Genomic DNA, 26,144 nt, shown 5'->3' on the forward strand with positions numbered 1-26,144 from the left:
TTGATAAACTTAAGTATGTAAAATAAATAAATTAAAAAATAAAGTATTAAAGGAAATGAATAAAAGACAGAAAATATACTGAAACCACTTACCATCTGCCATTATATCGTATCCAGTGAAAGTAAATTCCCTTGTTGGTCTGATCTGTAGCATTTCATCCGGAATCAATCGGGATTTTTCACGTTTTGTTTTTGTAGTCTGTCTAGATATCGGCGCAGGCGTAGTTGATGGTGATTGTTTTGCATTGCTCGTGTCTTTTGGTTTAGCTTTCGAAAGATTAATGGATGCTGAACTCAAAAATAATGAAGCACTTCGATTTCCAATTTGAACAGTTTGTGTTTCCCTTTTCGTGTCCGATGTATTCTGAACCGGAAAATTTTGATTTTCATCATGTTTTGAATTTGCATCCTGATTTCCAATGTCGTCTGTTTCTCGTCCATCAAGTTGCTCTTGGGCCGCCTTCATTGCCATTAACTGAAATGAACAAAAACATTTATTTTGATTTAATTACTGCAAAATTCGATAAACTCATATACAATTATATTACATGTTCTTTTGTTGGTTAATGACTGTAATGTCTTATAAAGATGATAACTCAGTCGGAAAGTTTGTTTAACTGCATCAAATGGTGTATGGTGTTTCTCGTGTAATGTGAAAATTATGTTCCTATAAGGGACCAGTATATCGTGAATGACATCATCATTGATACTTTCCGAGATGAAGATTTAAAAATAAATCATTTATATCAAATAAGCGTAAATATAATGAAAATTTATCAGAACAAAATTATAACTGTCCATGACAAATATGAAATATTGGATCTTTGATTTAAGATTTCAGTGCTTGCAAACACAGAAATTAGCATACAGGTATAAATCTTAAGACATTTGAAATGTACATGTCAACTTCATCACGAGACGAAATCTGATTGACCGTAATAATCGAACGATTTAAACAATAACAGAAGAAAAAGTATCAATTAAAGACAACAAAAAAACTACATAAACAATTAATTATCAGATCTTATGTTCAATTTCCCATTATCGTCCTAGGCATGGTTGTATTTTAATTAATTTAGTAGAATTATTTCTTCAATGAACTGAATGATAAATAACTTGCAACATAAAATTCTGACATTTCTTTAAAAAAAAAATAATGATTGAATAAAAAGGATCTAATATGGATCTGAATTAAAATTTGTTTTTGTTTTTGGTTTGCATCTATTTTTTGAAAATGATTTTTGTTAAATAAGTGCATCTTTCACAAAGGTCACATAACAATGTGAAAGATATTTATGAACTTTTAGAATTGTTAATCTGGATAAGCTTTATTTTAAATGCAATTGTCCTTTAGTCTTGTTCGAAACTATATACATGTAGCTATATCTTGAAAGGCATCTGAAATCTGCAAATTTTGATCATTTATTGAATTAAAACCAACAGAGAAAGAGAAAAAAGGCGAGAAAAGAAAATGACTTTTTGAAAACTTTATAAAGTATCATTTATTACGTGTATAACTTTTTAAATTTTCTCATTTCAAATAGCTTTGGCGAACATCATTCTCAGTTATACCACCACGGAAAGCAATTTGCTGTTTAGGAATCTAATGCATTATTGGTACCTTTTCTTTTTTTTAAAAAAAGGTACACCAAAACGTTTTGATTGGTTAACATTTTTAGTCATTAAAACCAATGACGTGACGTTATTTTCTTTCCGGAGTACAAACAACGAAATTACCCATATTCCTCTATGTTCTGAAACGGTGAGAAAAAAAAGAAAACAACACGTTTTCTGATTAATGTTCTTCATGAACTCTCAATGCCGAATATTTGAATTATTATTGATTTATCGATTTTCTAGATTTTGGAGTGATTAAGAGCTTGACATATTGACATAAGGGAAGACTGTTTGTTGACCCTTAGATGTCTTTTGCTTTTTACGTTGTTGGATTGTTGTCTCATTGCATCACCTTTTATTATAGAATGATATGATAAATATCTAGTCAACTGTATCAAACATTCTGTTTTTTTTTTTACATAAATGTGAAAATGAATTAGGATCATTCTGATTGCATAAAACAGACGCTATAAGTGTTAAAGAATTTTGAATTATTTCAGTTTGTAGGAAAGGTGATTTTTACATGCAGGAATAAGATAACAAGGAGATGTGATATGACGGTAATCGAAGAAAGGCCACTGAATGGCAAAAAGTGTGAGAGAGAAAAAAGGAAAACGGACAACGCACTGATTTAAGGGTTTATGTAGATAATAAACGAACATCAACAATGGCATGCAGATGGCAACCAACAGTACTCATATATAGGACTGTACACTCCTGATGTGTGACAAGCAAATAATGATCTTGGTGGAGTTCAAAATGTTAAAAGAAGCATGTTTTAAGGGCTTAACCCCATCCCGATTCCTAACCTGGGATAGTGTTGTAACAGCAGAACAGTGGACAAACTGTAAAGTAACATCGAATGAAAAACTGATACACAGGGTTTTGAATCATTTATAATTATCAATATTATTTATTTTTACTTTTATTATTATCATTATAACCCGAATAATGTCAGTCGTCATATTCTGCCGGTCTCGGACTGATCTCCGGATGCTTAATTAACCTCGATAAGGCCGGTAGAGGGCGCAAAATTATTATTATTATTGTTGTTGTTGTCATGTTCATTAAGTGTTGCAATAATCATTATTTCGATGTGTTTTTACAACAGCTCTATTTGTTTATAGATTGGTATCTAACGTGGAAAAGTTGCACAATATCCGTGAAATAAGACATTCTTTAAAGAATTTATAAATTATGTAAAAGTTCTAAATGACATAACTATTGACCGAAAAGGTGAAATAAAATTAGTAAAAGAAATATTTTGATATCTTTGGTAAAATCGCTAAAATATTGTGTAAACAATAAGGTTACTACACACTGGTCACCTTAGATGTCCATAAGCGGAGAGGAAAATAATTGAAATCATTCATACAATAAAATTACGTCAAATGTTCATAATTTTTCCTGAAGACATTTTATTAACAGCTAAGGTAAATTTACAACAATGTCAAATACACTGAAAAACATATATGTGCCACTTTTTCTTTTTTTTACATTTAATTTAGGAATTGGATCTATCGATAATATAAAAAATGAAAGTCTATAGAGTGAAAATACACAATTTAAAAACTAATTGCATATATTTTTACATACTAGTACGTTATAAATTTACATAAAAGAACTAAACCCAATTAAGACACACATTGTTTTGTTCGTTATAAAACTATTCGCCTCTTGGACAATTGAATTGTTTAACAACCTTTGTAAATCAAATGATATAAGGTACATTGAGTAGAGAAACTGCTGCTTTCTCTCTAAATCATCACATGTGTATATAATTTAATTTTGGATGTAACACGTCTTCTGATTGGCTGAAAGTGTTTTATCTATCAGCTCATAGACATAATTTTGTCATGTGACCGTGACGTCACCAACGTTTTTTTCAAAATGTACACCTTAAAATGGAATTTAGAATTAAATTATAAGGAATGACTGTAATATTTTTTCTGTCTATTCGAAATAACCTAAAAAATGTGGTGCACACTTTTACATAACCCGCTACGCTGGTTATTCAGCGTGCAACACATTTGTTATGTTATTAATTCATAGACAGAAAAAAATATTACAGTCATTCCTTAAATATATTACACTTTTTGTTACTATCCATTATCATCTAATTGTGTTCATGTGATCACGTGGTTATTTAAACTTTACAGATTGCACAGACGTTTTGCTATGTGGTCAATAGATTTAGGTATACATTTAGTTTTGTAAAAATATTTATACTGTTTGATATTGTGTATTCTACTCATTTCGCTTCTATGTTATGTGTAAATATGTATGTATTTGTCGCTCCTGTTACGCAGAAAATCTGCGTCTAAGTGTATTTTGAATAAACAGTATTTAAACAGAGTCTTATTGCATTGATGGGCTCAATGGCAACCATAATGTTCATGCATTAATAACCGCATATTATGACGTCAATAGTATGAAATCCTACACAGGCGAAATGTAATGATTTTATCTGGACAAAAATTGTTAAAACATGTCTTTTCGTATACTTAGTAAATTTGATCTTTCACTCAGCAACTTTTCACAAAGTTCCTCTTTTTTTATGTTTCCTGATGTGAAACACCATCGACGTTCAGTATAGTTCAACAACTTAAATCGTTCAGTATAAATACACTGGGCTTGGTACCTTTAAATGAATTAAGAAAATATCACAAAATATTTAAATAAATGTTTTGATTTAGACGTAAACTGATTTTCTTTCATTACTAAGAACATACTTTGTTTACATTTATTTATATAAATATTTTATTCCATTAAGTATGAAGTCAAGAAATAGTGTTAAAGTTAGCATTCTTAAGTTTTAACAAGCGATAAAATATGATATGCCGAATATCAATATAATTTAAAGAATCACCATATGGGCTTATAAACATGTATTGTTACATTAATATTGCATGTCATTTTGCAAAATGAAAATTTTAATTTCAATAGTGCTTTTATTTACTTATAATCTACTCCGTGCTTTAATTACGGAAAAACATGACAACGTCAAATTGTAAACTAAACCATTTACTAACTATTCTATTCAAACACATCTGTTTATAAATGTCAAAATCGCGGGACCAGTTAAAATTTAACTTTTAAGAAAGGTACCCTTTCAATTGAGTTTCAAAATGCATCGGTTTTACTAAAATTGGACAAGAAGGGGTCATGAATGTTTTTGCTATATATATGTGATCTTCATAGACGATGATGATGGTGGCTGCTTAACATCCGGTGGCAAATTCAGGTCGAGAACACTTTAACGTAATATTAATAGTAACTACGTTAACGTAATATGAAGATCAAACCTGCTTTGTACTAGACCGACATGTTGATCCAGCCGGATGTTTAACATGCTATTATATAGTTCACAGGGACACAGTTCGCAGGAAGACATGTGACCCTACCCGGACATATTGTTCTAACTCAGAGCCGACCAGTCTTTGCTCTTACTCCTTAATGCCGCGTTCTTACCGGAGAAGTAACAATTACCATGCAACTGCAATGTCTTTGGTTTGACCAGGTCGGGGCTTGAACCCACAACCTCCCGCACTCCAAGCGAAAACACTACCACGCGACCACCGAGGCGGTTATGTGATTTTTATAGCAAGTGGACTGTATATTCATTTTGACATATTTCACAAAGACCTTACAAATGCTCACCCTGCTATAGCGTTATTATTGGACAAAAACGTATAGTTTACAAACACAATATACACGGTATAATGCATTACTGTTTTTCTCGACTCGAAGCCGGTGTAGCAGTTTCAAAACCCTGTCCAAATTTATAGCTCTACAGTGTCTGACCCTTAAGTTCGGAACACTCTAGTGTTTTGAAACTAAGGTTCATAACACTTCCCTCTAGTTCCAAAACACTCCTTATTAAAGTGATGAATGCACATTATATAATATTATCATATTCCATCTAATGCTTTTTTCGGTAGAAAAAAGGGGGAAGGACAGTTATGTGTGCGTTATGTTTAGAAGAAATGGACGCTCATGCATACATAAATATACGCCTCTGCTTTTAGCTGTGTTTTTTGTTGTCTGCATTACCGATGGTTATCGAGTAAAACGCTTTTTCTATTTATCTGCATGTATTTTAAATGATATATTTTTCTGAACATATTTTTGAAAAACAAATTATATGCCATACCCCGTCGCAAGTTCATGTCCAAGCCTTTTTGATTGATTGCAATTCTTCGCTGCTGTTTCATGAACGAGTATCACTTTAAGTTTTTAAGTTTGTTTTTTCACAGTTACAGTATTATTACTACATAAACAATAATTGTCTAGTTACTTACTAGTAACTGTGTAAATATTGTATTTGCAATTATAACAGAAGGAATTGTACACAAGACATGACAAGTCAACATAAGAAAGGTCCTCTCCAAATACGTATATAAACAAAATAACATTTAAAAATGACAACAAGTAGTCTAAGTTACTAAGGGGTGCGTGATCCGAAAATTATTAATTGGTATACCTAAAAGTTTAGCAAAATGCCACCCTCTCCCTTAATATTTATATAATGACATTAATTTAGAAAATCGACATCTTTTCTTTTAAATTCAATATCACGCATATAACATATTAAGCAAAAAGCCTGAAGACAGCTTTTAATTATATCAATTTGCACATTCCTTCAAAGTATTGTCAAACTATTAAGATATAAACAATGTGTTTACCTTATTTCCCATCGTTATACTTTTCCTAATCCAAACTTCGGAAATGTCAATCAAATATAAATTAATAAATCTTCTTTCCTTCTTAATGCACTGTCGTCTGTATATGTTACATGAACTACTAGTACTCTAATCAAATTTAAATTTTAACTTCTGATCGGGGGATTTAACCGGTTAAATCACTCTTGTACTACTTTGAATAGTTCAATTACATTGTAAAAGTCATAATTTTGATATTAGTTTTAGATTTTGTAGCGTAACGAGGTTTTTATTTTCAGATAATTGTAATGTTTGTAAAATGAATACACTACAAAATTACCGTTTTACAAATCAAGATTTAAAGGGAGATATTCAAATGTGTCATTTTTGATAATAATTTAGATATTACTAATTTGACATGACAACTTTCATGAATGATATATTTTAATGCCTGTTGTATAGGTAGATTTCAAAATAATTAAGCTTTTGTTGTTTTGGAAGATATTGGAGGTATGTACATAGAGTATAAATATACCACAGTGACTGAAAAATGCACTTAGTTTTATTCAAGTGTTTCGAAACATAATCCAGACCGCTTTCTCCGTGAGTTTATATTGCACATACTTAAAGAACGCTAATCAAGTTACGTGACAATGATTACAGTTTTCGTGTTTCCTGTAGTTTTTGAGAATGATTTGCTTAAAATACAAAAGTGTCAGTGGCGAATCGAGGACATACCCCGTTCCCCCCTTTGGTCGCCAAAAAAAATAGTATATCATGTTCTTCACGATTTATATGATTTTTTTAGCATAAAATCGACCAATTTTTTTTCGACTCGCTTTGCTCGGTGGTATATAATCCGTTGTATTGAATTACCACTCCCCCTTTTTTTGAAAAATCCTGGATCCGCCACTGGGTGATCTCCTTCATTTTCCCAATCAGTTGATGAACTTATAATTTTGTTTTATACTGCTTGTATGCGTGCATCAGAAAAGTATATTGTTTTGTGTAAATTTTTGGTTTTTTTCACATGGTTAAATTTAGTATACGGAGGTTTTAAAGGCAGAATGTATAATACAAAAAGCCATGGTGGACAAACTATGAAGTTATGCAAAATCCGTGTCTTAAAACAATATTATACAAGTCTTGGTGGAAAATGGAAGATACAGCAAAATGAAAATGTATTGGCATTTTAAGTTGAACCCATTGGTCTATAATATGTGCCTAGCTGATTTCCACATATTACCGAATTTATTGTTCAGATAAAAAGATGATAAGAGAATTGCATTATGTTTTGTTATTTCATTTAAATTTGTTGCTTTTCTGATCTAATCAAATATTGTATTCTTATATTGATCACCAATTCACCAGAACAATAACGTAAGTTATAAATACAGAATGATTAAGTGGATAAAGAGGAATTAGTGTCTGAATTAGGACATATTTAAATCTGTTAAGTAACCCCAATACTCTTCGACAGGAATGATTGGATAACAAGATTAGCATCTACTATTATAGTATGGGTAACCTATTGGCTGTGTTTATATAATTATCTAACTAATTGAGAAAATCTATAACAAACATGTCGGGGCTTTTATAGCCGACAATACGGTATGGGTTTTTTCTCATTGTTGAAGGTCGCACAGTGGCATATAATTGCTTACATCCACTTCATTCTAACCTTGGTGGATGGTTGTCTCATTTGCAATCTTACCATATCTCCTGATTTTTATATATGTTGTGGAATAATTTTTTTTGATTAGCAAGAAAACACCTCAATAGTCTCATGATAACTTGCTCGCATCGAGAGCTAGATGTAGTGAGTTCGAGCGTCGAATGCTAGAATTTGTTAGATTGATCTTTGTTAATGTGTACTAGATCACGTCTGCTTCTCTGTTTAACACGAAATTACCCCTAAATAAAATCCAACACGACACATTAACCACTAAGTTCAAACCCAACACGAGACATTTCCAAATAAGTGCTAACCCAACACGAGACATTTCCAAATAAGTGCAAACCCAACACGAGACATTTCAAAATAAGTGCAAATCCAACACGAGACATTTTTTGCTCTTACTCCTTAATGGTGCGTTCTAAGCGGAGAAGCAACAATTAACAATTGTAAAGTCTTTGGTATGACCCGGTCGGGGCTTGAACCCACGACCTCCCGCACTCGAGGCGAACACGCTACCACGAGACCACCGAGACGGTTATGTGATATTTATAGCAAGTTGACTGTATATTCATATGATCATGACATATTTCACCAAGACCTTACAAATATTAACCCTGCTATAGCGCATTATTATAGCACAAAAAACGTGGTTTACTACTACAATTTGATACGTAATGATGCATTACTGTTTTTCAAGACACGGTGTGGAAGTCGTTGTAGCGGTATCATAACACTCCCCAAATTTATAAAATCTTAGAGTGTTTTGAACCTTAGGTACATTTACGTAACACTCTAAGAGTGTTTGGAAACTAAGGTTCATAACACTCCCCTCTAGTTCCAAAACACTCATTATTATCATTTAAGTTGTATGCAATACTGCAATACAATACTGGTTATTGAGAATAAAACTTGTTTCTAAAAAAATATATATGCCCCTTCACTAGTTAATGTACCCCCCTTTTTGCTGAATTGAAATTCTTTGTTGCTTTTTCATGAAAGGGTATCACTTTAATGTTTTTTTTATACAGTATTGTTAGTACATACCCAAAAATTGTCAAGTTACTTACTAGTAACTGTTTAAATATTGTATTTGCAATAATAACAGATGGGATTGTACACAAGATATGACAAGTCAACATAAGAGAGGTCCTCTCCAAATACAAATATAAACAAAAAAACTTTTAATAATTACAACAAGTAGTCAGGTTACTAAGGGGTGCGTGATCCGAAACATTCTTAATTGATAAAATTGAGAATGGAAATGGGGAATATGTCAAAGAGACAACAACCCGACCAAAGAGCAGACAACAGCCGAAGGCCACCAATGGGTCTTCAATGCAGCGAGAAAATCCCGCACCCGGAGGTGGTCCTCAGCTGGCCCCTAAATAAAATTGTGTGCTAGTTCAGTGAAAATGGACATCACACTAAACTCCAAAACATATAAATGAACTAAAATTGAAAAACATACATGACTAACAAAGGCCAGAGGCTCCTGACTTGGGACAGGCGCAAAAATGCGGCGGGGTTAAACATGTTTTGTGAGATCTCTTAAAACTTAAATAATTTGTATACTTAAAACTCTAGCAAAAGAGAACCCCTAAATTTTTTGAGAATCAAATCAAATCAGTAAATCGACATATTTTTTTAATTCATTCAATAACACGCAAATAACATAAGCAAAAAGCCTGAAGACAGCTTTATATCAATTTTCATGTTTTCTTTTTCGAATTATTGTCTAACGAAGAAATACGCAATGTTTACCTTGTTTCCCATCGTTAATATTTTTCCTAATCCAAACTTTGTAAATGTCAATCAAATAATCTTCTTTTTTTCTTAATGCACTGTCGTCTGTATATGTTACATGAACTAGTACCCAATCAAATTAGAATTTTAACTTCTGATCAAGGGATTTAACCGGTTAAAGCACTCCTGTTATACTTTGAATAGTTGAATTACATTGTAAAAGTCATAATTTTGATATTAGTTTTAGATTTAAAAAAAGTAACGAGGTTTTTATTTTCAGATAATTGGTTTGAATGTAAAATGAATACACGACAAAATTACTCTTTAAAATCAAGATTTTACGGGAGATATTTAAAAGTGTCATTTTTGATATTAATTTAGATTTTACTAATATGACATGACGGCTTTTATGAATGATATATTTTAATAACTGTTGAAAAGGTAAATTTCTGAATTCAATATACTTATGTTTTTATCGTTTTGGAAGATATTAGAGGTACATGTACTATGTTCAAATGTACATAGAGTATAAATATACCACTGAAAAACTCTATCAGTTTTATTTAACTGATAGCTTTCTCCGTGAGTTTATATTGCTACATTTGTAATACTTGACGAACGCTAATCAAGTCACGTGACAACAATTTTCTTGTTTCTTGTACATTTTGAGAAAGATTTGCGTAAAATGCAATGGGGTTTTCCTTCGTTTTTTTAATCAGTTGATACACTTTTATTTTGTATGCTTGTATGCGTGCATCAGACAAGTATATTGTTTTGTAAATACGTTTAATTTTAATATTTTTTGTTTTTTTCACATGTTAAATTTAGTATACTGAGTTACCCAAGTAAACATCGTTTTAAAGGCAGCATGTATAATACAAAAAGCCATATTGGACAAATTCTGAAAATATACAAAATCCATGTCTAAAATCAATTTTTACAAGTCTTTTCAACTGTTTTTACAGTTTGTTCTTATGATGTACGGCTGCATCACTATTCGAGGTTAAGGCAATGGTTAACGCCTTCAAACAAATTTAATCCCGCCACATTCTAATGTGCCTGTCCCAAGTTAGGAGCCTGTAGTTCGGTGGTTGTCGTTGGTTCATGTCAGTCATATTTGTTTTCGTAAATTGTCTTGATATAAACTAGGCCGTATTTTTTCTCAATTGAATTGTTTCATATTTCCATGTCGGGGACTTTTATATCAGACTATACTGTATGAGTTTTTCTCATTGCTGAAGGCCATACGGTTGCCTATAATTGCTTACATCCACTTCATTTGATCTTTGGTGGATAATTGTCTCATTGGCAATCATACCACATCTCCTTATTTTTTTATAATGATAAGAAAGGAAGATATAACAAAAAGAAAATTTATATTAAGCATTTAAAGTTTAACCCATTGTCTTATTATATCTGCTTAGCTGATTTCACCATATTACCGAAAGAAGTTGGATAATTATATATAAACACTGACAATAGGTTACCCATACTAGTATAGATGCTAATCTTGTTATCCAATCATTCCTGTCAAAGAGTATTGAGGTTACTTAACAGATTTAAATATGTCCTAATTCAGACACTAATGCCTCTTTATCCACTTAATCATTCTGTATTTATAACTTACGTTATTGTTCTGGTGAAGTGCTGATCAATATATAAGAATACAATATTTGATTAGATCAGAAAATCAACAAAGTTAAATAAAATAACAAAATATAATGTAATTCTCTTATCCTCTTTTAATCTCAACAATAAATTCGGTAATATGGTGAAATCAGCTAAGCAGATATTGGTGTCTTGAATTCTATTGACAGCTTCCGAAATACTTATTTGTAACTTAAAGCTGGACTAAATCACTACTTTACTTTAAAATTCATGACCCAATATTTTTTTACAGTATAATTGCACCCCCCCCCCCCCCCCCCCCCCCATTTGAGGCATAAAACATGAAGAGATAAATTTTTAAACACACTGTCCACACTAGGGACGATATTTGTAGACGACGAAAATCAAGGGACGATAACTCTGTTCCGGACCATTTGAGAAAATCTTAAAACAAATATATTTTGTCGAATTATCTTTGGATTAACAAGAAAACGCCTCAGTGGTCAAATGAAAGTATGATCGCTTCGTATGCTGAAAGAAGTGAGTTCGAGTGCCGAATGCAAGTAGGCGTAATTCCACCAATCATTGTACGTCACATCCGGTTTCATACGAAAAAGGGTTCAAAAAATATACTATCATGAATGACAGTTACCTTGTGAGATAGCTCGTTGAAACTCAAAATCAGTTTGTCGGTCTTACATAAAACATATGGCATATTCATACCTTACTTGCATGTTTCGCCCAAAATATGTATGAACTATTTGCCGCTGAACATTTCTAATTCATCAATCATAAATCAAGCAGTTATGAACTTGTACAATGTCTGCATGGAAATAACTACTAGTATTGTATTATCTACTTTCAACTTCCAAGTTATAGATCTCATAATGCTTTCTGGTTTATGGTTTATCAAACAAACACAAACATGCCTAAAAATGCATGTTCGTGCGTTAGTTATTATGTTGTGTCGGTATGATTTATGTATCCACGGCTAATATGCATAAAACCACATAAGTTAAGATATCAAATCGTAGAACTAATTAATTAATCGTAGGACATGTAGAAAAATATGTCCGTTCGGAACAAATCTTGACTTAAGTAGTTTTATGCATATCAGCGGCTATCTCGGCATTCTCTTGATAATTACACATTTTGAACTGTATGATATACTTTTGTATATTGTGTTATCTTTTTAGCAGGTTGTCAATATACTTACCGATAAGACCATATTAGTTTTCCATGTTTTAGAAAATTATTTTAATTTTATGAAACAAATACAATGCGGACGATCTAACCTAAGGTCTTTACTCCGTATTGCAAGAATATATACTATTTACTTTTAAATCGTTTATTTCAAATTTACTTCAAACACCTAATTACAGGTGTGAACTAGTATGCACATTAATTGATACTTTAAGCGGACGGACACATTATAGTTTGACGTATTTCTTGACGTATATGAGGGGAAATACGCTATTTGAAATGTGGGTGGGTTATAGAGGGTAAAAAAGTGAGAATTTTAGATTTAGGGGGTACAAACGTGAGAATTTCGGATTAAAGGAGAAAAAGTGGAATCTGGGAAAAAGAAGGAAACAGAGTGGGAAGTGAGAAAAATTAAATAAAAAAATCGAGCATCCCTGTAACACCCCCTCGTCTAAGGAAATTGAAAAGTAAGAAAGACACGTCTCGTTAAAGTATTTATTACATATACTACCATTAGACGTTCGGAGGTGTAAATGAACATCTCAATAGCTATGCAAATATTGACTTGAAAAAAAATCTAAACTGTCGTCATTCAAATTAAATATTTAAATACATTTTATCGGTTTGAGATGGACATGGGTTACAAATTGCACTTTAAATACAATAAAATCAAAATACCTTTGAAAAGGTATACTTGAGATTGTTTTGAAGTACTTATCTTTATCAAGTGTACTGCAATTCAGTAAGTTATTCATGGAGATGACAGTGATTAAAATAAGAGGTAAACACATGTGAGGGTCTGGATTGGGTCCTTCATTTCTGTATTCTATATTGTGTTAGGTCATTTTGCTCTATTTTTTATATTTTTTGCCCATTATTCTATATTTTATAGCACACTATTATTCTCTATTGTTTAATTTCTTGCCGTATTTGTTTTTATTCTAAAAATTTTTGGGTCCACTTTTCTGTACATCTAGCCCATTATTACCTATTCTGTAAACGCCATAAAGACCCTCACGTATTACTTACAAAAGATATCAACTTGAAAGAAAGCTGATGTTTGTTTGGCAATGTGAAAGATTTCTGTACGTGTTCATTGCGTAGCATTAGATTTGTTTGTAGAATGAAGCACAAAAAGTTTGCATGCCTTTTCCAAATCATGAAGTGATTTCAGACATTGGCTCCAAAATGAACATACGGGTACTATTTTTCGTATTCTTTAGCACTTCGACAATGACTATATAACTGGAAGCAGACTTATTTCGTTTTTCGGTTACTGGGTAATATGAAGAGATTATACTTTTGAGAGTCAAAGAGCTGTGCAAAACGAAAAGAAGGGGACATTTATATAGTCTAAAGTTTGATTTTGTCAGGTTTTTATTGACATTCCATTTTTAATTTCTGTATTTTGTTAGGTAAATTTATGCTTTAATAAATCATAATAAAATTTTAGAAAGTCCTCCTTTCATAGATAAAGTTTGCATCATACGAAAATGGAGGAAACCCACCAAGGGCATTAAACAAATGCAATTCAATCAAAAACAAACAGCACTTTGACCAAAATAAAAACAACAACTCTCAACAAAAATTACACACCAAAAAAACATCATGGCTCTCACCAAAAATTAAAATAGGGTAAGTAATTCCTACTTTTCAATATTCATTTGTTCATTTGTAATTTGGCTTTTGATTATTGGTTTTTTTTCGTGGACCGATATATTACGACATTAGCAGTCAAGTTTTGAAATCTTTGAAATTATGGAAGGCAAAATATCATAAAAAAAAATTTAAAGAAAGACGCCTCAATGTCTAATTGATTTAGTAATAATTGTAAAATAAAGTAATAATTATATAACCATAATTAGACTCAATTGTTTGTTTAATTATTTGTGGGTTAAGGATTACATTAAGATGTTAAAGAACGATTATAGGTCAAGAAGATTTATTAGAAATATCCAGTTACGTACATCATCATTTTTACTGAACACGTAAAATTGTCTACTACATATGTTGACCTTTGCAAAAAAAGTAATATATCCAATAGGAATAAAAAAGAGAGTCAGACGAGGGGCGTTGATATAGCAACCAATGCCAACAATATACAAAAATAACAAAAACGATACCTATAGGTGTATTTTTATAAATGCAGACGAGTATTTATACAAAAATTTCAAACTCTCAATCGTTCAAAGTCGAAAATTGTTGAGTAGAATAAATTTTACTGATACCATTAAACTTATAAGATTAACCATCTATTATAGTTGCTAACTTCTGAATCATTTGGTCTCTGATGGAAAGTTGTCATACTGGCAAACATACCACATCTTCTTATTTTACACATCAATGCCATCAACGCTTATCTCTCCATAACAAAGAGTATTAAGAATGTGAAATTAAAAAAAAAATCTTGAATTTAGAATTGATACCATAAGTCAGAGGAGCATTAGTTAAGGAACAAAATAAGCTAAAAATATTGATAGGTTATGGAGCTCCTTTTTGGGGCATTTATTTTTTTTTAAATGGCGGGAAAAGGCTGACTCGGACTTTTACCTTATGTTTGCATTATGTTTGCATTGGTATTATTTGGGTGTCAAATCGAAAGAATCGAAATATAGAATCTGCTAAAATTTTGGTAAATGACATTTTATGGGCTATTGCAGTTTTATATGAAAAAAAACAAGCAATGGGTGTTATGGGGCAAAATATTTTACTCTGTATCATAGGAAAAAACAAGGAGGTTCATGATATAGGACAGGTTTATGAATATGTTGGGGGGGGGGGGGACTGTTTAAAACCAATAATTATCTCTTGTTGTTTTTCTTTTTTTTTTTCTTTTTTTACTTTTCTCTCAAATCTCTCAACAATATTTACAGTGAGTCCTTTTTTTAAACATTAAACCGGAAATTCCTGGGGTAACTACGATTGGCATATGGTAATTCTCTTTTGTTAAACGATTGTTCTCTGTTTTTTTTTGTTTTTTTTTCTATTATTTATACATTTCAGCAAACATCAGAAAAACACATGACCGAACACAAACAACTTGTTAAGATGCCTTCAAAGTTAAAAAAAAAAGAAGAAGAGTAAAACAAAATATTAATGTAGCCTTGTATATTGTATTAATACTAATCCGCATAGTTTAAGATAAATTTATTTTATTTTTTTTAACAAAACATTTTTTAAAATATAATTAAAAAAAAATAATTATACTCAATTTATATAATAATAATATGCAAACTTACCGCAAAGTAGAAGTTCCACAAATACTGAGTACAGAACCAAGCAAAATCCCAAGTTAACGAAGAATTCAAGAAGTATCCAATTCAAATGCTATATCTATAAATTTTATCATGTATATTTAAGTCACTTTGAAAAATTGTTTTACACAAATCTCTTGAACAAATGGTCTTTGATGAATTAAAATCACCGATAATTCTATTTATTAACTTAGATTAAATTCAAAGTGGGCAGTCGAACAGATTAATTTTTTATATGTATTTAACGGTAAACAATAGTATTTGTTAAGGCTAAGCTAACTGTACCGTATTGGACGTTTAAAACACGATGGAGTACCAAGTAATTAGTATGTCAAGAAGACATTTTATTTTAATGCTCCAATCAAGCGTAAAATAAATTTAATTTAATTTATTTTAAATTACTTTAAAACAGAAAAAGGAAATTCAAATGCCGGAAGCTTTAGTAGAATAATACTTTCTGAAAAATAGCTTTTCTTTTTAATTTAATTTGAAAATTTAGTTTAAATCAAAGAAAGATATTGTGTCTACTTTTATTTGCCGTAAGCGTGCATGTATATATAAGATTTACAATTACCTGTTAAACATTTTTGTTAACAATTTTGTATAAATAAATAATAAATAATGAGGCATTTTATAAATTTAGCTATTCGTAATTGCATGTACATGTATCACAGATAGCGAGAAAAAAAACTTATGGTTAAACCGTTAATTTGGAATATTGTTAGGATTTTAAACCAATTAAGTATTTCCATAACGTTGTAATTTTAATCACTGACCTTATGATATTGTATTGGACGGTGAAATTTTATTAAAATAGGTTATGTATGTTATATAAATAAGAAGATGTGGTATGAGTGCCAATGAGACAACTCTCCATCCAAGTCACAATGTGTAAAAAGTAAACAATTACAGGTCAAAGTACGGCCTTCAACACGGAGCCTTGGCTCACACTGAACAGTAAGCTATAAAGGGCCCAAAAATGACTAATGTAAAACAATTCAAACAGTAAAACCAACGGTCTAATTATGTATGTATGTATGTATCTATTTTAAGGGGACTCGGTGGCCGAGTGGTCTAAGTTGTTAAACAACCGTAGCTCTAGCCTGTCAACACTGAGGAGTAGTAAGCTTAACTAGGATTGTTATTTTTCCTGCCGAAGGTCAGTGGTTCTCTCCGGGCACTGCGGCTTCCTCCAACAACAAAAAACTGACCGCCACGAAATAGCCAATAGTGCTGAAAGTGTCATTAAACACCAATCAATATATTTTAAGCAAAAATACATGTACATAAGGAAAGCCGTGTATTATCATTTGCAGGTTTTGTTTTTTTTATGTTGACCGATTTTGTGATTCTTTAAAACTACGGGCATACTTTCCAGTCACGTGACAAATGAAATCTGACAACAATTTAAAATGTTTTGGTTTGTGATCTCAAAATACACGCGAAGTCCGAGATTGCAATGACGTCTGACAGTCTTTTTGGGACTTGTTAGGATCGTGTTTCATCGGTCTTCAACTAAATGTTATAACGCGTTTGAAAATGCAATTGAAGGTTTTAAGTTATATCGTTTGCTTACATATCAACTCCTGCAGGAACACTTTTTGCCACTCGTTCTGATGAGACACCAATAAAACGACGATAAAGATACTCGTCTAGTCTAAATTTCCACATGAATGTGTGAAAAAAACATGAACGAATTCTGTTGATCTATAACTTTTACTTGTTTTGTATACCCAGAATACCAAAGCTAAAGAATAACAAAATATAACTATATTTTTTATTTAGTTTGAGCACTCCTGATGAAGGTAAATCTTGAAAAGCGCCTCAAATGCACCAAATTTAATGCGTTATTTTCATTTTACAGCTATGGTTCGATACCGCTGCTGATGGACTGCTAGTGCTCGAAAATATCATCTACATAGATGTCAGTATTTCGGTACTGCCATAATTCATGACAAATTTTTCCTTAATTCTCCGTTCGTTAATAAGTTTGTAAATCATTAAGAAATTGGGTTCTTAATCCCTCAGTCAAAGTTGACCTTAGTTGAATTTCGCTATTCCTTTATAAGTCTCATTTGGAAATAATGCTCCTCAAACATACAGTTTCTTGTGTACAATTTGGAGTTTAGTATGGCGTTCATTATCACTGAACTAGTATATATATTTGTTTGGGGGCCAGCTGAAGGACACCTCCGGGTGCGGGAATTTCTCGCTGCATTGAAGACCTGTTGGTGACCTTCTGCTGTTGTCTGTTCTATGGTCGGGTTGTTGTCTCTTTGACACATTCCCCATTTCCATTCTCAATTTTATCTTCCTATATCTATGTATATATACTAGTATCCCACGCCCTCCATCAATATTATCTCCCTAACATTTCATGTTTTATATGAATAAAGGCGAGCTATAGTTTTTGACCTTTTGATCTACTAGTGGAAACCATCGTCTACTTGTACAAACGTTGAATTTTACTTTTGTTTCTGTACAAGTGTCCATACAATAAGAAGATCTGGTATGATTGCCAATGAGACAGCAATGTGTCAGATCCGAAACTACGTGGATGTAAGCAAATATATGTAGTCAGCGTACGGTAGGAGCTTATTTCTAACATTTACGGTAACATTTTGAATAATGATTATTTGATCACCACATAAACAGTTACAATCAAAGCAAGTACCAAAGTTTGTTTATCTTTTCTAAAGAAAATTTAAATTTACCAAAAGAAAATAAACTCGGGCTAAAGAATATTACACGTTTGAATGTAACATCTATCGGCTGTTATTAAATTAAGTTCGATTCTTTTCGGTTTGTTGTTTATTCATATCAAAAATGATGAACAAAGTTATACTAGGTTTAAATAATTTATTGTAAAAATATGCCTTTAGTACACGTAGATTGTATTGTTATCGGAAATAATACGAGTTGCAACTTTTCTATAGACCCTTTGATTGCGACTGTATACAATATACAATTTGACTAGATACATTACAAATGTGTAAACATGTAATACAAATATAATATGTTTTAATATACATGTAGCTCATATACACAAGAACATGCACATTCATATTATATTAAAGAATTTTGATTTCGTTATTAGATAAGAGCATATCTCTAATAAAGATCTCCTGATATTTGTTAATACCTATATCTAGCATGATTAAAACGACTCGACAAGAAAAACATCCTACATTGACTTAACTGTGGTTCTTCTAACACTTATATTCAACAATTATGAAATATGAGTAGTTGCATAATACAATATCAGGTACAAGAAAAGAGGCGAAGAATACCAAAAGGACATTAAAACTCATAAGTCGAAAAATAAACTGACAACTCCATGGCTAAAAAAGAAACCCGGCCACGTCCACTTGTATTTGTAGTATTTGTATATTTATCCATCTAATGAGTTAAGCCTCTTTCAACTGATTTTTATAGTTCGTTCTTATGTTGTACTGTTACACCACTGTCCCAGGTTAGAGGGAGGGTTGGGATCCCGCTAACATGTTTAACCCCGCCACATTCTGTATGTATGTGCCTGTAATTCAGTGGTTATCGTTTGTTTATGTGTTACATATTTGTTTTTCGTTCATTTTTTGTACATGATAAATTAGGCCGTTAGTTTTCTCGTTTGAATTGTTTTACATTGTCATTTCGGGGCCTTTTATAGCTGACTGTGCGGTATGGGCTTTGCTCATTGTTGAAGGCCGTACGGTGACCTAAAGTTGTTAATTTTTGTGTAATTTGGTCTCTTGTGGAGAGTTGTCTCATTGGCAATCATACCACATCTTCTTTTTTTATAAAGAATAGTACACAAAACAACATAGAAAACCAAAAACAGAGCAACACGAACCCCACCAAAAACTGGGGTTGATCTCAGGTGTTCCGGAAGGGTAAGCAGGTCCTGCTCCACATGTTATATATGGAAATCAATAAGAACGACTACAAGATTCAGTTTTGACTATATATCAAAAATGACGAATCCTTAAATTTGGAAAATGCAGTCCTCGCCTTCTTAATTTTCCTTAAGATTTATGCAAAAAAAAATACAAAATTAAAGTATACATCCTACCCTGCTGACTTTAAAAGCATTTCACATTACCCGTGTTATTCCAGAACGTGTCTTGTGCACCGATAAAGCTTGTATTCATTATTTGTTTTTGCTTCAGAACGAGTTTGCTTACATGCCAGTGGCAAATATTTCATTTATATCCAGAACGAGAACAATGTTAATATATCTTCAACATGTAGTTTCTGCAATGGTGACAGCCACAAGAAAATAAAAGTATGCTTGAAAAGGGCGGACGTTTTGTCTTGCAATAGTCCATCAGACGTGGTATCAGTATGATACCATTTACATATACATTAAATACTTCTTTGTTTTTTTTCAAATGCCAAAAAAAAAACTGTCACCAATGCATTGTTATAGTTTGTTAGTTATCTAAAATTGAGAATGGAAATGGGGAATGGGTCAAAGAGACAACAGCCCGACCAAAGAGCATAACACAGCCCCAGGCCACCAATGGGTCTTCAACACAGCGAGAAAATCCCGCACCCATACATCTGTTTTGTTTGTTTGTTTGTTTGTTTGTTTGTTTGTTATGTAGAATGTTTCTCTTTGTCACCAATTTAATATTTCATTTTATGTTTGAATACCCTCTTGTACACTGGTCGTGTTATTGGCTTATAAAGTGTCAGATGGTTGAGTTACACGAACTATGCAATTTACGGCGGAGAAAATTTTAGCGCATTGATAGGACATTTCAATCATGTACAACAAAGATGAGAGTCATGATAGTCCACAAAGTGGTGTCCCTATTTAGACTTCTTATTAACGTGTTTTTTTTTTTTTTTTTTGTTTTTTTTTTTGTATAATGCAATGGGTTGAAACTAATTTAAAATTAACAGGTTTTGTTAAAAGTCCATGATAATGAGTATTGAATGATCACTCTAGCAATTGTTTTTTTTTTTAATTTTTTACATTTTTTTACGGTTGACTTCCCCCAAAGACCTGGTATTTGCTTACTAAAGAGATGTAGATGTCCATTTCCAATATTTATTTAGGTAAAAAAGGGGGGCAATACTTTATTGACATGTCTTATGAAATTTCGTATTTATATTTACAAGCATGTTGTGTCACACAATTTTAAACTTCAAGTTTTATACAATTTTATGATTGTCTAATTTAAAAAAAAGTTAAAGATGGTAAATACATTTCTTGATCATATTTTTAATATATATACAGTATCCCAAAAGAAGGTGAACATTTCAGGTTACTATACAACATATGAGTAATGTAAATTTGACGTCAGTCTTTAAATGCCCTGGCTAAAAATAGTATTTCATACAGGTAATGGGTTTATCATTGTCTATTTTAAGCTATTACAGGTACAAAATGTATATTATAATTCTATTTGTATATATAACCGATGAGAAATCTCCATTTGGTATTGTTTGATAATAATGACTAAGAGTAAATACAAGCTTACTAAGGTTTTTCTACTAATTCAATCCGAGTTCTTGGAAAAAGTCTTCACTGGGTATAAATAGGACTAATTTTTAAAATTGTTATCATAGTAAAATTGAAGACGAGAGATTTCGCAAAAGATACATAAACAAGTAAGTTATTTGATAATATTATTTGCCTGTCCTTTGCAATATAAAGGTTAGAAAAATAATTTTTGAAGATATGGATGTTATCTGCGTTTAGTATATAATTAGTACAAACTAGTAAAGTAGTTTGTTTTAATCATTCTAAAATAGAAAAAATAGAAAAAAGGTACAATTTCAAAAAGGTTCTTTATATTTGTATTTATGTACATGTGTATAAAAAACCAAATCATACTTTCCCGCATTTTTTTAAATGAACAAGAAACGATTGTAAAAAAGAAATCCCATACCATATTTTAGCAAATCTGAATAACGCACTATCGCATATTTGCATTTGCAGATATCACTAGAAATAAAAAAGACAAAATGAGTTTCAACGAAGATATCACTGCAGTTATAATTGACAACGGTTCCGGAATGGTTAAGGGAGGTTTTGCCGGAGATGATGCTCCAAGAGCCGTGTTCCCCGCAGTTACTGGACGACCAAGATATCAAGTAAGCGTCTGTTATTCTAATGCCTATTATATATTTTATTTACACTTTATAAAGCTGAACATGAATTTCAGTATATCAAGTATAGTATACGTATGAAATATGCTTTAATATTTCCTTTAATAATATATCACAATTCAATCAATCGCTGAAACGCCATGACATTTTTTTCTAACATCCGATTCCTAATAAATAACGTATATTGTATACGGTATATAAACTAAAGCATTGATTGATTGTTTCTTGTTTTTTGTGTGTGTGCGCTGTCAAATATCTATGCATATTCAGTACGAAAAAATATTTATCTATAACTCTTATAAGTGGATTCTGTATAGTAGAACTATCGAGATTAAACGACCGGCACACAAAAGCATAACATATATATGTTGGATATTGGGCAAATATTTTTTGCCTTACAACAGGCACCCTATGAGCCATTTTAGGAGTTGTTGTGAGGGTTCTTTATTAGCATGCAAGGATTTTTCTTATAGGAGACAGGATTTAACGTCCCCAATTCTTACAGGACTTGACTGCGTATTTATGTATCTCTTTCAGTTCTATACAGACGCCATTTTTGTACCACGGGTTTTACTGCCGGATGGAAAAAGTACAAAGATAACCATATTTATAGATCTGTCAACCCTGTCGTTGTGATACATAAAACAAATAATTGGCCATTTTTTTGTACTCAATCAACATATATTTTTTAATCTTTCAGATGGTAATGGCAGGCATGGGAGGAAAAGATTGTTATGTTGGAGACGAGGCACAAAGTAAACGAGGTATACTTTCTTTGAAATATCCCATCGAACATGGAATAGTGACTAATTGGGATGACATGGAAAAGATCTGGCATCATACGTTCTATAATGAACTGAGGGTGGCACCAGAAGAACATCCGGTTATGTTGACTGAAGCACCGATGAATCCAAAGGCAAACAGAGAACGAATGACACAGGTAAAATATGTACAGATGATATGTTTTCCGAGTGCACAGAATAGGGAACACTATTTCATCGAGACAAAAAGAAAAGACCCACATTTTTCAAAATAAAAAAAGAATGAATTAAAAATGTTTGTAAGCTTACAGAAAGAGCAGACAAATATGCGGATTCACAGAATGAAAACTTGAACATTTTTCGTATGTAATGAAATAATTTTGTTCTGATATTTTTGGAGAAGTCTAAAATTGAAACATACAAGTTAAATATATTATTAAGACATGATACTATGGTGTATCAAAATATGGCAAATAAAAGGTTTTTGAGATTTTTACTAGCCTTGTTTCTAAATGATACTTTAATATGTTTAATGGAACGAACCAATAATACGAAGAAAAAAAACTGTTGGACAATGTTTAAAATAAATATAAAATTCATGTATGTTTTCACGATAGCTATTTTTATATTACCAATTTTCAGAAACAAAACGTACGTGCATGTTCTTATATATTGTCACCGACTTATGAGGGGCGTAAATGGGAGGTATCTGCACGGAAGAACGCGAAATAAAATTGCATTTTCACGATGAACGAACAACTAAAAATTTCTTGCACGTACATCTTTTAACCGATTTCACGAAAAACGATGAATAACGAACCTTTTTAACGGCTGCACGTGGAATAAAAAAGGAAAAACACGTTGCACGAAAATAACCCTTTACCACCCTCACTTATCTTTTTGATTTGAATGCTTATAATCATCTGTCATTTTAATTCCAGACAATGTTTGAGACATTCAATACACCAGCATTTTACGTCGGTATCCAGGCTGTTTTATCCCTGTATGCATCAGGACGAACAACAGGAATAGTGTTTGATGCAGGAGATGGAGTTTCTCATGTTGTTCCTATATATGAAGGTAAACAAACTACAAATGTAAAGTATTATTTAATGATTTTTGTGATACTTATCATGAAAAATGATTTTTGTGATACTTATCATGAAAAGACAGTCCTTAATTGTAAAATGCTAGATGGACTTTACTAACGTTAATATTTTTAATTTCATACTCATACTATACCTGATCTATTAAAATAACAATTAATTGAATCCTTTTTTTTTCTTAAAAAGTCAAAACCTATATATTTAGTCTTTTTGATTTTGTTTTTAAATAAAAACTTTTTTTCATGCTTTGCTATAAGGGTCTTCAATGCAAATGACATTATTGGAATTGTCAAACTTTTTCAGATCATTTGAATAGTTATATATAATAATTGTATATTAATATTGTACATGTACATTTTTGTATATATTGAATATTGTTTATACCCTTAGGGTACGCTTTGCCCCATGCAATTAAGAGACTAGATCTTGCTGGACGAGATTTGACGAACTACCTACAGAGGATACTTCTTGAAAGAGGATACAGATTTACCAGTTCTTGTAAGTAGTTTTCCCGCTTTTATACATACAGATGTACTATAATACTTTTAACAGAGCATTAAACATTTGCCATTTTTTTTATGTTGTTATCGTTAACAGATATTTAAAAGAAGTAACGATTCAACGAGTTAATAATCTGAACAAAAAAATAAACAAACAAGAAAAAATAAAGAAATAAAAATCCATTTATTTTCAAAAAAGTTATTAGTACCAGACTTGAGACTAATGCATTGATGTTTGTGCATTGTATTTTAGACAACAATCTCGAAATGCACGATGTGTTTACCTTTTATTTATTTTTACTTTAGCTGAATGGGAAATTGTTCGAGATATAAAAGAAAAGTTGTGCTACGTTGCCCTTGATTTCGAAAAAGAACTAGATGCATCTGCCAAATCATCTCAAGTAGAAAAGAGCTATGAGCTACCAGATGGCGGTGTCATTACCGTTGGAAACGAGCGATTCCGGTGTCCGGAAGTCCTGTTTAAGCCATCTTTTACTGGAATGGAGGCTGCCGGTATACATGAGATGTTACATAACTCAATCACGTCAACAGATATTGACATCAGGAGAGACCTGTATAATAATATTGTCTTGTCTGGAGGGTCAACAATGTATCCAGGTGAGAACATGTTTTAAGCAACATACTTACAATCTAGGGCACAAAGTTCATATCCATTCAGTCCGTGTTATGCAACACTGCACTTAAACTATATAGCATACATGTAGCATGGAACGGAAAAGATAAATATGATCCTTGTGCCGATGATTGATATCAAGTGGCAACGTAATGAAAGAATATTTTACACTGGATTGAATTTTGAATGTGCTAGATTTAAAATTTTGTGAAATGCACTATTTGGTCCTTTTCGGACAAATGTTACGTGATGATTTGACAAAAAAAATTCATTTTAAGAATATGGAGATCAATTAGAGAAGAAACTATCAATAAACAAATAAAAAAAGTCGCTAATTTGTTGAATGTTACATGATCCATTCAGAATTAAGTTAATAATTTGAAATGGCATTAACAAACGTGCATACTCATAGCTTTTAAGGATGTTCGCTCCTTTGTCTCAAAATATCAAGCTATTTTGCAAGACTGTTATTAATTGATAGTATATATTTAATGGAACTTAAACAGTAGAAAAAAACGACAGGTTCGAGTCCGTACTTTTGAAATATAATCGATTGAACATTTTGGCGGGAAATGATTCTCTCTCGATTTTTCATACATTTAACATTGACACTTTTATTCTTTCAAAAACTATGAAAAAATAACAAAGATTTTATAATTATTAAGAATCCTTTACTTTTGATTTAGGAATTGCAGATAGGCTGAAAAAAGAATTGGACGCGATCATTCCAAATTCGATGAAAACAAAAATAATTGCTGCCCCAGAACGGAAGTACTCGGTATGGATTGGAGGATCCATTTTAGGATCACTTGCTACTTTTGGACAAATGTGGATATCTAAACAGGAATACGACGAATGTGGACCCAGTATTGTTCACAGGAAATGTTTCTGATGTTGATGTAGATATACACAACAATATATAGTTGTATGTGCAATAATATTACGTATTTGACGGATTGGACATATTTGACCATTGGGCTTTCGTGTGAATAATTGTAAGTGATACATTCTCATTCTTATTACCACTGTTATTCTCATTGTTGTTATCATAGTTATTCTCATTGTTTATTGTTATTCTCATTGCTATTTCCATTGTTATTCTCATTGTTATTATCTATTATCATTGTTATTCTCATTGTTATATATTTGTTATACAAGAAATAAAAGTTTTATAATCATATAATTTTGTTTATGCACGCCTAGACATTTTTTGAAAATTTGGAAGGACATTATAAATGTACATGTATGAACAATGCAAATATT

The 26,144-nt window shown here is 31.6% G+C and overlaps 2 protein-coding genes across 4 annotated transcripts in view; one reads left to right on the plus strand and one right to left on the minus strand.

Annotated features, from left to right (window-relative positions):
* The window catches only part of LOC127714611 (leucine-rich repeat-containing protein 74A-like), a 34,456-nt gene extending 18,427 nt beyond the window's left edge, over positions 1-16,029 (minus strand). Inside the window, exons 1-2 of one of the 3 annotated variants that reach the window (XM_052220681.1) lie at positions 15,749-16,029; positions 93-474 (exon numbers count right to left, since the gene is read on the minus strand). In XM_052220681.1, coding sequence (XP_052076641.1) covers positions 93-471 — 379 coding nt within the window. In that variant the 5' untranslated portion in view covers positions 472-474; positions 15,749-16,029. Of the gene's footprint in view, positions 1-92; positions 475-6,301; positions 6,442-15,748 lie in introns of those variants that run through there. The other 2 variants (XM_052220682.1, XM_052220680.1) reach the window with 2 other exon arrangements.
* A 4,918-nt stretch (positions 16,030-20,947) lies between these two features.
* On the plus strand, positions 20,948-26,064 carry LOC127714613 (actin-5-like). The gene is made up of 7 exons (XM_052220684.1): positions 20,948-21,379; positions 21,711-21,865; positions 22,581-22,820; positions 23,583-23,721; positions 24,138-24,245; positions 24,554-24,865; positions 25,568-26,064. The coding sequence occupies exons 2-7, from the start codon at positions 21,737-21,739 to the stop codon at positions 25,771-25,773; spliced, it is 1,134 nt and encodes a 377-aa protein (XP_052076644.1). The 5' UTR covers positions 20,948-21,379; positions 21,711-21,736; the 3' UTR covers positions 25,774-26,064.
* Positions 26,065-26,144: the final 80 nt, after the last annotated feature.

This window comes from Mytilus californianus, unplaced genomic scaffold (genome assembly GCF_021869535.1).
Source record: "Mytilus californianus isolate M0D057914Y unplaced genomic scaffold, xbMytCali1.0.p SCAF_9, whole genome shotgun sequence".
Lineage (NCBI taxonomy): Eukaryota > Metazoa > Mollusca > Bivalvia > Mytilida > Mytilidae > Mytilus > Mytilus californianus.